At 35.0% G+C, this 14255-nt stretch overlaps 1 protein-coding gene across 1 annotated transcript in view; it reads left to right on the forward strand.

Moving 5' to 3' along the window:
* Window positions 1-183, forward strand: part of LOC149409855 (uncharacterized) — a 45656-nt gene extending 45473 nt beyond the window's left edge. Inside the window, exon 5 of the mRNA XM_089649091.1 lies at window positions 104-183. Coding sequence (XP_089505217.1) covers window positions 104-183 — 80 coding nt within the window. The remainder of the gene's footprint in view (window positions 1-103) is intronic.
* The last annotated feature ends 14072 nt before the right edge of the window (window positions 184-14255 follow it).

Consider the following 14255-nt stretch of genomic DNA (forward strand, 5'->3'; position numbering starts at 1 on the left):
GCAGGCCGAGAACTACCGCGTGTAATATGTCGAAATGCCGTGCAGACGAACTGGAGACGCCATTCTTATTGAGGGGTTTTAACCGATGTTTTCCTGATTTCAGGTCTCCAGAGGGAATCAGAAGTCCACCACAACTTCAGCCAACTTCTTGGGTTGGAAAGCTTCGTCCTAGACGTCCTTTAAATTACCTCCAGGAAAAATACGGCTACTTGTATATACGACACAGTGATAATATATACGACACAGTGATAATATAATTTTTTTGTGTGTTTATGTATTATGCGAAATATTTAGAGTCACCTGTTGTAAATTGTATAGACTCTTTTTTTTGGAAAAAGTATGTATTGAAATAAAATATCTTAGCCAGGTCTTGAGTTAGCCGGGGAACGATGTTAGGAAGCTTTGTAGGACACGCACAGATGGCAGTGCATAGAGCTTGCGGGGAAGTTAGCAAGATGGAGCCAGTGGCCAGTTGTCGCCATGGACAGTGCGAAGGCTCTCAGACAATCTCACTGGCCCAGATTCCAATTAGCAAGCTTCTAGATAGGTCGATTAACGAGTCACCAATATTAAAAAAATCGCTGATTAATATTGAAGAACCTATTATTTGTAAAACTCCTTCCAAGACGAGTTGGAGACTGTTTGTGCAAACACAACACCTACCTAAAAGGTTCAACTCGTACTGGAAACTACGTCAATTTTGAACCCACAAAATAAATGTATAGCCGCATGACAACAAACAAAATATACGGCAGAAAAAACGATAACAGTGATGATGTTCCTAATATAATATTTGGAGAGATGTAAATTATATTACCTTGATATACATTTAATTTTTTATGATTTAACTTGAGTAATAATAAAAAATAATGAAAAATACAGCACAAATGGGTGTTTTATTTAGTAGGAAACTTACAATAGTTTATTTCATTGAGTAAAAAGTCCTAAATATTCTAGTTCAATACTTATGCCTTAATTTTGCTTTTAACACGTTTTCGATGTATGTACGAGGTAAATATACGATAAATGTACGAGGTTTGAAAGTCAACGTACGAGATTTTTAGCTGCATCCGTACGAGTGATTTTTTTTACGTGTGGCAACCCTGCCCGGGAGCTTCCCGCATAAAGCGTGGTACACACGCAAAGCTCACATCAAAAGTTAATGTACAGCGCATCATCTTTTCTACCGACACACAACGCTATCAAATATTTCTTCCTATGGTAGGAGAGGGGGTCAGTTGAATTCGAGAGCGGCCGAGGAACATAATTTCATCTGTCAAAGTGACAACTTTACTTACTGACAGCTTGAGCACGTCTTTTATGTTTCTAAATTTACTAGCACACATGACGATATGAGCTAACATATTAAATAAGAAATGCATTATTAGGCTGCTTATGTCATGGCTGTCAAAGGGAACACGGAACTTAGTTGGTAGCTCCGTAATTAAAATGACCCCCTCTCCTTTTTACGGCGGAGAGGGGGACGCATAACTTTTCAAATATCGCGTCGGGAGCGGTTACGTAAAATAAATTCGGTTAGCGAAGTTCAGAACCACACTTATAGCGCGTTATCTTTTTACGTGTGTCGGGTCTGTATGGGATTGTATGGCGAGCGCTATTGTGCTTTATATTATCTGTTGATGTGAGCTTTGCGTGTGTACCAGGCTTAACTCCGCTTAAAATCGTCAACAAAAACCGTAGACGTGACGTCACCGATGCTTTTTTGTTTTTGTTTCTCGCTCACTTTACCATTAGACCCGTGTGCCAGAAAGAGAGGGTTCGCAAACCGTGTAATGCGTGTTCTTGCCGCTAGATGGCCGACTCATGCTTCCGATGCTTCCCGCCATTTCACTTCCTCGAAAAAACAGTAAGCAAAGTTTGACGGTCGCCATTGTTTGTCATTCATAACATTGTCAAACGTTTTTAAATATCTGGTTGTGTGAAACAGTTGATTTATGTGTGAAAATGCCTACCGATAAAGTCCTTAAAACGTGTTGTGTGAAAGGATGTACGGACAGAGACTATTCGACACAAGTTGATTTTATTATTTATCATAACCTCTGAGAGTCCATTTCGAGAATTGTGTTGGAGATAGTGAAAATTTGAATCCATAAATTTTCTCATCTTAGCATCATATGCATCAGTTTGTGGTTGTCATTTTAATATCAGCAGCAAGCGCAATCGCACTGGAGCATTAAAGAAAGACGCATTGCCTACCCTCAATCTTCCCGGCAGGCAAAAAACAATTTGATTTACCAAGAGAACTTCAGACACATAGTGATGCCCAAATACAGGTTCGAATCTATTTTTAATCTCGTCTTAAGCGTTTCATCCATAACTAATCCCTAAGGCAATTTTGGGAGATATTAGATTTAGACAAATATTTTATTTTGGTTAATCTTAGCATCTCATTTTGCAATGTATTGGCTCTTGGAGAGCCGTCAAAATACAGATTCGGTGGAAAATATTTTCGAATTACGTTTTTTTTCAGATAAAATCGCCTTTTGAGTCTGAAGAATATTTCCGAAAATTTCCCAAGGAGTTTTTAACTTTACTTCACATGAGAATTTAATTTATTTTCGTTTTTAGACAGTATCCGTGTTCCACCAGGATCATAAAGCACGTATTGTGATGCCCTCCAAGATCATGACTACACCTTAAAAGGTGTTCTATACTGCATCAGCCTATAATAATAATAATAATAATAATAATGTTTTGTTAATTCGATTCATGTCATAATTATATTTATTTCAGAGCGTAAAATCTCAACCAGCAGCGTACCTGTTGCTGCACAGGGGATGCTAGTAGAAAATGAAGGTACATATCTGTTAAATATTACTTAAAACGGATAGTATTGTTAGTTTTGTTCGTCTAATATGTCAATCTTTACTTCAATTTCTCAAGAACTATGATATATTTTTTTCCAGAAATAAGTGCAGGACCCAGTAATGACTTCTCTGCAACCAGCAGCGTTGCTCTTGCTGCACAGGAGATGGCAGAACATAGATGTAAAATATCTTGCATAGGTGACCCATATGATCTCATAAATTCATTAATGCTAGCAAGCGAGTACTGTCCCACAGCGAGGTTTTGCTTAAATTATCCAACTCTGAAATTTGCTATCAACGGTCTTGAAATTCATTATGTCTTCGAGTATGTACTAAATCATAATTGCGAAAATTTATATCTTGTGCCCGGTATTAAAGAAACCATTGCCAAATGTATATGTTTTGATTGGCTAAATTGTAACGAACTTAAAAAAAAATTCTATTCATTATCAAAATTACTGTACCATTTATAATTAATGCGTGGTGTACCGATATCAATAGAAAATTAATTGGCAAGGATTCACGACCATACAATGGACCTGATTCCATGAAGAAAATGGCAGAACTGCGACATTTAAAATATGCTAAATATAGGAAGAAATGGTTGTCCTAACTAATTTATTTTAATAAGATAAAACCAATTAGTACAACGATTTTTTCCTATAAGCGTATTTTAAATATCGTAGAACTGTCATGCTCCTCATCAAATCAGGTCCATTGTATGGTTGTGGTGTATCCTTGCCACGGACGTATATATAGCTTTGATAAGGGGGGGGTCCGCAAATTAAAAAAAAATATATAAGGTCATGTTTTCGTGAAAAAAATAGTCAGTCTTAATCAATCAGCCTTTATTTTTAAATATTATATATATAAATCATTCAGTCTCTGATATTTGAACTAAAAATAAACATAACATAATTATCGCTCCTTATTTAAATAAAATCGCTTCGTTTATAACATAAAAAAAGAAATAACATAAAATAAAAGGTGGAAAACAAAATAACTTTTTTTTATACCTAATTTGTTAAGGTACACTAAACAAAAATACTCTTTCATCTTAAGAACAAATAATTTGTTTTAAAATTGAAACACCTTTTATTTAATCACATAACCAAATAATTTATTCTAAACTTTGGTCATATTGTAAGGCACTCTTTTTAATGAACTACAATTATAAAATTAAAATCAAAAAGTATCATCCTACCTACAATAACAAAATATTTTTAATGCAAATAATACTTAATGTATGAAAAAAATAAGCGTTTTCTCTCAAGCTAAATGAAGAGCTTTCATCTTAAGAACAAAATAATTTCTTTTAAACTTTGGTCGTATTATTATGACACTCTTTTTAATGAACTACAATATAATTAAAATTAAAAATTACCTACCTACCTACAGTAACACTAACAAAATATTGTAAATTCAAGTTATACATGAAAATAAATGTAGTTTTCTCTCAAACAAAAAAACTGACACGAGATTCATTGTTTTACAACTACTATTAATTAAAAATTATCATTCCTTATTTCAAATAAATGGTTGTGCTTTTTTAAATAAGTTATAATTTCTTCGTAAATAATATAAAAAAATAAACAGTATCTAGGTATTACCTGTGTGAACATTATTAACGAATAACATAAAATAAAAGGTAGAAAACAAAATTACTTTTTTAGGTGCACTAATTTCTTTAGGTACCTACCTACACTAAACAAAACATACTCTTTCATTTTAAGAACAAAATAATTTCCTCTAAACTCTGGTCATTTTGTATGGCACTCTTTTTAATGAACTACAATATAATTAAAATTAAAAAGTACCATCCTACCTAAAATGACAAAATATTTTTAATGCAATAATACTTATTTGAATATAATGAAAATAAAAAGTGTTTTCGTGGCTCGCAGTTCAGTGCACCGTACATGTCCGACCGCAGGACGAAATCTCCCGAATTCAGTTTCGGTTTCGGCCGTAGTTTCGGCTGGATGGCGGCCGAAACCGAAACTAAGCCGAAACTCGTTTTTTGGCCGAAACTAGGCCGAAACCGAAACCGAAAGTTCGGTCGGACACTACTTTAAAGTAATACATTTAGTCTTTTACGTTTAATTGCTAACTGATTAATAATTTCTTCGGAATCAAGTTGCACCGCCAGATCTCGGTGTACGCTCATTAAAGCCAGACCAGTAAGTCTTTCGTCGCCCATTTTATTTCTTAGGTAAGTTTTTAACCTCTTTAATGTAGAGAAAGATCTTTCAGGGGTTGCAGTGGACACTGGGAGTGTGGCTAAAATAATTAGAAGCTTTTTTATTAAAGGGAAAAACTGATCATCGCAGTTATCGATGGTGTCGATCACAGTTGCAGGTTTTTGTGCTACAGATTTCCAGTGATTGTGCCATATCTCATATTCACTCAGAAATATTGTGCCTTTATTTTCCCCACCCAGAAATGTTTGTGTAATCTTGTTAAGATTTTCTTTTATCCTGGAGTCATTACTGGTTTTTTCAGGTAGCAGCATTTGAATTCCTTCGATCGTCGATTCATGTGGTTTAAAACGAGCGTCGAGTTCTGTAATAACATGATCAATGAAAGGGTAAAACACATTTCGTCGGTAGTATATTTCGGCAGTTTCTGCTGCAATATTATTGCGCAGGGTTTGCCTTCCAGTTATTCTAGGCATTACTATATCGCTTGAACTCATCTGCTGTGCTTGCTCAAAAAGAATTGCGAACTGACTTTCGTTCCGAACATTTAGTAAAGTCGTTTTTACATTTTTTATATATTCGCAAATGTTGGTCAAATCGATATTGACTTTCTGCATTGCTTTGTTAAGGTTTGCTGTATATGAAAAAACTTTTCTCAGTATAACTAAAGAAACAATAAACTGGCTGTTATCCATAGCGATTTGAAGATGGTATGCTTGAGTAGCGACGTCGCTACTAGCAGCATCTTGAAGTGCCCCAAGTGTTTCGCATATAACGGGAACCATTTCTGCAAATCTTTCGACAGCCACGTGTTTCTCGGTCCATCGTGTCTCACAAAGAGAGATAAGCGTTGAATGAGATGAATTAATTTGATCCGCAATTTTCTTCAAAAGTCCGTCGCGAAGCGGTGATAGGCGAAAAAAGTTTATTACGCTCTTAATGGTTCCGATACAGTTACGTATTATTGGTATCTCACATGAATGCGCTAAAACTAAGTTGAGAACATGAGCAACACAGTGTACGAATTGCGCTCTCGGGTATTGCTCTGCGATTATTGTTCTTACGCCCCGTAACCGGCCGCTCATCACTGCAGCGCCATCATAGCCTTGACCAATCCATTTATCCATATCCAAATTATATGATAAGAGATGTGATATAATAGTCGTTGCCAAAGCTTGAGCTGAAACATCTTCTACGTGGATGAATTCTAAAAAATCTTCCCGTATAACCGATTTCCCAGATGAGCAGTGTACGTATCGTAAACATAACGCTAATTGTTCTCGCCGTGATATGTCTTGTGTTTCATCAGCAAGTACAGTAAAAAAACCAGCCTCTTTGACCCTATTAAGTACTTGCGCTTGAATAGCACTACCACATAGTTCAATCACTTGATTTTGAATTCCTGGTGACGTATACATGGCTCTACTGTGAATGTTTTGTGTTAGTAAATGATTTTTAAGTGCTTCATCGCCAGATCGCGCACGAAAACGAAGAAGTGCTCTAAAACTACCATCATTATGTTCGGGTTCATTTATCCCAATTTCTCCAAAATCACGACTTCCTCTTAGTGCTATTTCTTGCCTTCCACAAAGAATAATTGTTTCAACAATGGCTTTCAATCTTTTTCTGTTCTCTTCGGCAATTTTACTGTTTTCTGCATTCATGCACTCTATAACATCAAACGTTTTTCCTTCCATGATCCTTGCAAAATTTGCTGCCTGCTCAACAGCAAATTTATGATACTTAGTATCTGCATGGTGATCAAAGCTCTCTAAAGCTTTCTTCCAGTAAGTAAATGGCTTACTAACCAAGGCTCCAAGTTCTTGCTGACCACGACCGCCATGCTTTTTTCCAAATAAAACACATACTTTGCAAAGTGCTCCCTGCATGACGTTTGAATATACAAGCCATGAGTACCTGGTAGTCCAATGGCGTTGAAAAGAAAGTTTCTTTTTACCAGTGATAGTGACTGGAAATTTAAATGTATCCGGAGGGGTCCAAAGCTCTTTTAATGCTCTCAGCTTTTCCTCGTCATTGCTTGGAGGATGACATACGTAGAGCGCAATATCATAACCCGTCCTGGCTGCGGCTGCGGACGTAGCCGAACACAAATCCATCCTGGCTGTAACAAAGACATATTTGACTAAAACAAAACAACAGCACATACCCATCTTCAAACAGCTTTTTGGTCATATTTAATTGTAAGAATAATAATAATAATTTGTGACTCTAATACTCTAATCCATACTATAATTAAATCGCAAGCGTTCCGTTTCTGTAAGTACATAAATATTTACAAAAAAAAAACAATTCATACGCACTATAATTATGTTACTGAGGTCAATAAAATAGTTATTAAAATTTTTGTCTGTTTGTCTGTGCGTTTGACCACGCTAATCTCAGAAACGGCCTAATCGATTTGTATGCGTTTTTGTTTAACATTTTAGTCTATGTTTCATTCCAATCGGTTCATAAACTAAAAAGTTATGTTAAGAATAAGAATTTTCAACTAAAAATTAAGTCTACGCGAACAATGTCGCGGGCACCAGTTAGTTGTTAGTTAAATATAATTGTATTTCTTTCTGTTAAAAGGCGAAATGATTTTATAACACTTAGGTACACGTCGCATATACACTGAAATTACCATTTGTCAAATATTTTATGCTCACGGCAAAACATTTGTTTACAGAAATTCTCTGGGAATAAAAATAAGAGCAGGATAAAAGTTTTTAAAATTCTAGTAACTGGGTTCCTTCCTAATAAAATAAACAAGAGACTTACCTTTCTTCACTTCATCGTCATCAGTATCTGTGGATGGCCCCGCTCTATTTATTCCTACTTCTTCAATATGACAGGATTCCACATTGTCTTTTGATAAAAGTTCATTGGGATTTGGTCTCTCTTTCTTAGAAAAAAAACTCAAAAGAGATACCTGATTTGATCGTTTCATACTTTTTAAATGCGACACTTCTTTCTGTATTAAAACAACTGACAACTGCGCAACGCGAAGAGACAAAATAGACTAAACTAGATTCTAGCTTGGTATGGTGCGCGCGGCCGAAACGCGGGCGGCGGCGGCGCGCCGCGGCGGGGGCACTGCCCATTCCCCCGCTCCCCGCACTGTGGCGGACTTAAGAAACTATCGTATTCTACAATCGGCGCGGTGCAATGGGGGGGGTCCGGACCCCCAAGACCCCCCCCTTATATACGTCCGTGATCCTTGCCAATTCATTTTCTATTGACATCTCCTATATGAGTAGTAGAATAATAACGAAAAAATAAATATATAAGTCAAATATTTTTATCATTTGTAATGTTAAGCCAAATATTCTCTGATGCGGCGTTCACATTATTCAGTTTGGCCGTATTAGTCTGCAGCCCATTTTCAGTCACCGATTAGTGTTAATAAAAAAATACTCAAATTAGTTAATTTTATATGTCTAGTTTATATATAGTTCTACTTTTTTATTACATACTTGACATCATAATGAATATTCTCTCAACACCTTCTTTTAATTTATTTTGTGTTTTTATCTGTTATTATTATACCCTATTTATTTATCAGTTGCCAATATGTATTGTTAAAACAATAACCTATTGTTAAATTTACTTTTCTGTTTACACTGTTACATTCTTTATGTTGTGTACTATTCCTAAGTTCAAAATATCTAAAGGCATATAAAGTTTTTAAAACTAAAAATTATCACAAAAGTATTTATATATGAAAGGCATAAATATTTAAGTAATAAGATAAGTAAGAGGTAAACAATAATAATAATAATGTAATTAGACGCTAATACAGCTAAGTGGCCGTTCAAGTATTACGTAAGCAGATTTATTACAATTATTAACCCCCTCTTCCCCCTTGTCACCAAAAGTAAGCAAAGCTCTTACCCCCCCCCCCCCCCTCCCATTCTTACGTAAAAATTGGTACCTATATGCATTTTTCTGTTAATGTATTCTGTTTTTTTTTTTTACTGATTCATAAGCAGCACTTATAAAATAGACTTAGGATAGAGGACTTTAATGCACATAATATTCATTTAAACAAACTTTATTGACCCAGTGGGAATCCCCGAATATGTATTCGGTTTTCAAACATAGACAATGTGTGGGTTGCCAATGTGTAAAAAAAAATAACTACTGCTGAGCAGTGCTGACGTAATCACTATCTCGACCCCCCCACCCCCCCATGTCATCAAAAATAAGCAAAGCAAAGACCCCCCTGCCCCCCTATAGTGCTTACATAATACTTGAACGGCCCATAAAACAGTAGGTTGAATCATTGACTGCCTTATTGACAATATTTTATTCAATAGCGTTGGATGTTGAAAGAAAATAACTATTATTTCCAACAGCTAGTTATATATTGATACAGTAATTTCTTCTAGGTTCAACTTCTAAATGTGTTTTGTGCTTATATTATTGTATTTCATGATTATATTTAAAAAATAAAATTATTGTACATGTAATTATGAGTTTCTTTTTCAGCTTCCTTCTGATAAAACGCTGTCCTGAGGTAATGAGCTGTAAAGAAAGATACTTTAAAACTGATTTATTTCTTAGGACAGGGCTTTGTCAGATAGGACCTCATGGTCTTGGGTTACGTTTTAGGCTAATGAATTGGGTTTTCGGTAGGTTCCGAAGCAGAATTATATTGTCTATGGTTGCGCCTTTTTTTTAATTTCCTCTATCCTTTGTCGATGGTGTGGTGTGACGTCAGCGATGCGTGGTGTCTTCAAATTAGCCTGATCTAAGGTTAAAACTTGACCAAACCAATCGTATGGAAAGAGGGTGGAGTTATCAATCTATAGATAGTTGATTTATGGCTTCCCGCCAGTGTTGCCAACAAAGGCGATTTATCGCCATTTAGGCTACTCAGAACGAGAATCGGCAACGAAAAAATCTAAAAGTGGACTGGTCGCCTATTAGGCTACTTCAGAGACAAGTTATTTAAATCAGCCAAATACAAGAAATAAAAATTAAAAAAACTATATTTCACGCGAATGTAAATGTGTGTGTGTGCATAATGTTTAATACTTATGTTTTGTTTTTCAGACTAAAGAAAATCAATAATTTGTAACTATACTTAAGTACTTAAAGTCCAATTCGTGTTTTCTTAATCCCGGGTTTTAATTATCATGTGTATGATTCCGGGCAGGGGCATTTAACTAAGCTTTGGCCTCGAAACTCATTTGAAACCGCCACGCCCACCTCAAAATTCTTATAGAAAACGAATAATATGGCTAAAAGCTCAGATCTCATTGGTGAGAACAGAAGGATTGGTTTGATCTCTCGCTCTCTACCATAATGACTCGTGTAACAGAAAGAGATGACGGAATTTTGACGTTTGACAGTTTCAAATCATTCAAACAAAATGACAGTGGTTTATTTATACACGCGGGTTGTCATTTTCTGCCGAAATACTATCATTTCCGTCGAAAATATTGCGTGTTAAAGTTGTTCGTGATAAAAATACAATATAAGCCAGTATAGTGTTAGCGAGTTACAAACATATTATATTCAACCTACCTACGTAAGTTCAAGTTTAAAGTGAATTAACAGTTTTAGGTTATTCGTTCGGTTTTTTGAACAATGCTTCATACTTGACATTATGTCTTCCTCCACAACGTATAAATGTTATTTATTATATCGATAAACTTATTCATGTTATTGATTAGTGTTGTCCTGTATTATCTTATTGTTTTGGTGAAATTAAAGATTTTTAAACATATGTAACCATGAGTTCATGAGGCTGAAAAATGTCGGAATTTTTCGTCGTACTGTCGGACAATCATGTTTTGGAAATTTTCTTCAGTGTTTTTGCAAATTTCTTGTCATTTTGGGTTTCTTCTTCTCAGATTAACAAGTTTCATCTTAAGGAAATGCACTGTAAAAGTTTATTTTCTTAGTCAGATGAACCTTGCCCCTGGAAAACATTTCGACATTTTTCTGCTTCAAGGACATTTTTATTTTTATAATAGTTTTTTTGGGCTAGTGAATTAATAGAGTAGGCTGAGAGCAATTATGTTGTCTATGGTCGCATCTTTTTTTTAAATGGCCTTGAGTTTCCTCTACCTTGTCTACTGCTCTGCTCCGCACGGTAGGTACTGCTTGTATATCTGTGGTTAAGTACTGTATAATTCTATTTTCACTATTCGTATTTAGGTGTGAGATGGTACAATATATTATTGTCCAAAAATAAAATTAGTGTAACCGAAACTGTGAATTATGAACAATTCAAAAAGTTAATTAAGTCCCTAAAATTGGATAATGATATATTGTACCCCTAATTTTCTTACACTTACTCAATCTGTAAAAAATATATATTAATTTGATTGTCTTTAAAAAAAAACTACTTTTCTAAATTTTTCTTGATATATTGTACCCTTAATTTCCTCACGCTTACTTAATCTGTAAAAAGATGAATTATTTTAATTATCTTTAAAAAAACAATTTTCTAATTTGTGTACCTATGTTAATATTATGTTTGTATTTATTTCAAAAGTTTTTGATTATTGTTTAAAAAATCATTAGAACTAAATGTAAAGACTCCTCCCATAAACACGAGCTCCTGGAGCTCAACTTATGGAGAAATAGAATAATAATGAACAAATTATTTATAAGTCTGCATATTGTTATCATTTATAATGTTCAATAATAAAAAAAAAAAAAAAAATAAAAAAAAAATAAAAAAATTCTGTTGGATACAAAAAGCCGGAAGATATCGATCTAGAGCAGGGGTGTCAAACTGGATATTCTTAAGGGCCGTTTATAACATTTGGCGTGTGTAAGCGGGCCGGACTCAATATTTAAAAAATAAAACCCATACTTAATTGTTAAAATCTTTATTTAGTTAGATACCTATTTATTATAAACTCAGTAAGTTAAAAAAAAGGGTAACAAGGTAAATTATCTTGATTCGGACACCTGACTTCTCTTGTTTTTGACAAATTCATTGATGTCGGGTGTCATATTCGTCGTAGTTACTTTTAGAATCGATTGGAGATTTACATCCGTAAGCCGTGAGCGATGTTTGTTTTTATTTATTTTCATAACGGAAAACATCTGCTCGCATAAATACGTACTACCAAACATACACAGGATACGTGCCGCATGATTTCTCATACTTGGATAGTTATTCAAACTCTTGAAATATTGTGTATAAAATGTAGTAACATTAACTTCCTTAAATTTATCCTTTACAATGCTATCGCATTGGAGATCTATCAATTCCATTTGCAAATGAATTGGTGCCAGTGCAGCATCAAAAGTAAATGGATTGTTGAAAAGTGGGAATTTCATTTTATACATTTTGCGAAAATCTTCAAAACGACTGTTAAATTCTGTGATCAGATTCAGCAAAAGTTGAGAATACTCATCCAATTTTGTCTGGTTCACTGTACCAAATGATTTCACGTGAGGGAAATGATCTAGTGTTTGGTTTTTTATGTGAATTTCCCACAGTCTTAATTTTGTTTCGAAGGCTTGTAAATGCGAATACATTTGAGTGACGATCAAGTCTTTACCCTGTAACTTTATATTGAGGTCATTCATGTGTTTTGTCATATCTACCAAAAATGCACAATCAAGCCACCAGTCGTTGTCATAATCAATTGGCTTGCCTTTTTCTAACATGAAAGCTTGAATAGGGTCACGTAACTCAAAAAATCTTTCCAAAACTGCCCCTCGACTGAGCCAACGAACTTCCGTGAAATAAGGTACATCGGAATACTTTTCGTTCAAATCTTGTAAAAATTGCCTGAACTGCCTGTGATTTAGATCTTTGCTCCTTATAAAATTTACTATTTTAATTACCGGTTGCATGACATGGTCCATTTTTAAATATTTGGATGCGAGTGATTCCTGGTGAATGATTCAGTGAATTCCCACAAAATTTTCTGATATTTTCTGTTTTAATTTAGTCACAACACCTGAATGTTTGCCAACCATGGCAGGAGCGCCATCCGTAGTTATGCTGCAAAATTTATTCCAGCCGAGTTCATATTCTACTATTAAATGCTCAATAGCAGAATAAATATCATTTGCTGTAGTGGTGCCTGTCAATGGAACGCACTTCAATAGTTCTTCACATATTTCAAAGTTACTATTAATACCTCGTATAAAGACAGCAAGTTGAGCAGTATCAATAATATCAGTGCTCTCGTCAATAGCCAGCAAAAAGTGTGTAAATTCCTTAATTTTTTCCTTCAGCTGGGAATCCAAATTTTGAGATAAATCACTTATTCTTGAAGCAACAGTGTTTCTTGACAGCGGAATATTTTGAATGGTTGATTTTTGTGATGGGAATGAAACATCAGCCACTTTTAACATACATTCTTTAATAAAATCACCATCAGTGAAAGGTTTTGATCTCTTGGCGATTTCTAATGCAATAATGAAACTGGATTTTAAGGCGTCTTCGCTTTCAGTTTTAGCTTTTTAGTGAATATCGACTGTTGGCCGTGAAGGTTAGATTTTAAAGATAATAGTTTGTCCATTCTTATCTTTTCAGTGTAACCTTCAAATTTTCCTTTATGATTCGAATCAAAATGTCTCTTTAAATTAAACAGCAATTGTTTGATTGCAAATCAAACAAAGTGATTTACCTTTCCATTCCATGAAAAAATATGTATACGAGCCGTAATGATGGGACCTGAGTGCCGCATACGGCTCGCGGGCCGTATTGATAGGGTCCGAGGGCCGCATGCGGCCCGCGGGCCGTATCTTTGACACCCCTGATCTAGAGAGTGGTATATTTATGATTCCGGGATTTCAGAGTAGGTATTAGCCACTTTATGTTACTTCCTTCGTCGAACTTTTACCTTTCAGGCCTCGACAGTAGAGAACTATAAAGCAGTGGTGTGATATGAAGGGAAATTTATTATTATTGTAGTAATGCTATTTATTTTTAACACTTCCAACTCAAAATGATATTATGTATCCAAAAAGATAAATGGGGACTTCCAACTTGGACATTAGGCCAAGATCCGTTGGCAACACTGCTTCCCGTGGACGCGGCCAGTCCTCGCCATTATGTGTAATGGTTGTCCGTCAAACCGTGGTCAAACCAGTTGATTTATGGGTCAAACCGAAATAATAAATAACAAAATAACACAAATCCAGTTTACAAAGTTGTCAACTAAAAGCACATTGTGTACAAAGCCAAACAGTGAGTATATTTCTACCACGCAACTGATTCAAACCACTCAAAAAGTTCAAAACTCAA

Source organism: Hesperophylax consimilis, chromosome 29 (assembly GCF_061612785.1).
Source record: "Hesperophylax consimilis isolate HC1 chromosome 29, BYU_Hcon_1.0, whole genome shotgun sequence".
In the NCBI taxonomy this organism is placed as follows: Eukaryota; Metazoa; Arthropoda; class Insecta; order Trichoptera; family Limnephilidae; genus Hesperophylax; species Hesperophylax consimilis.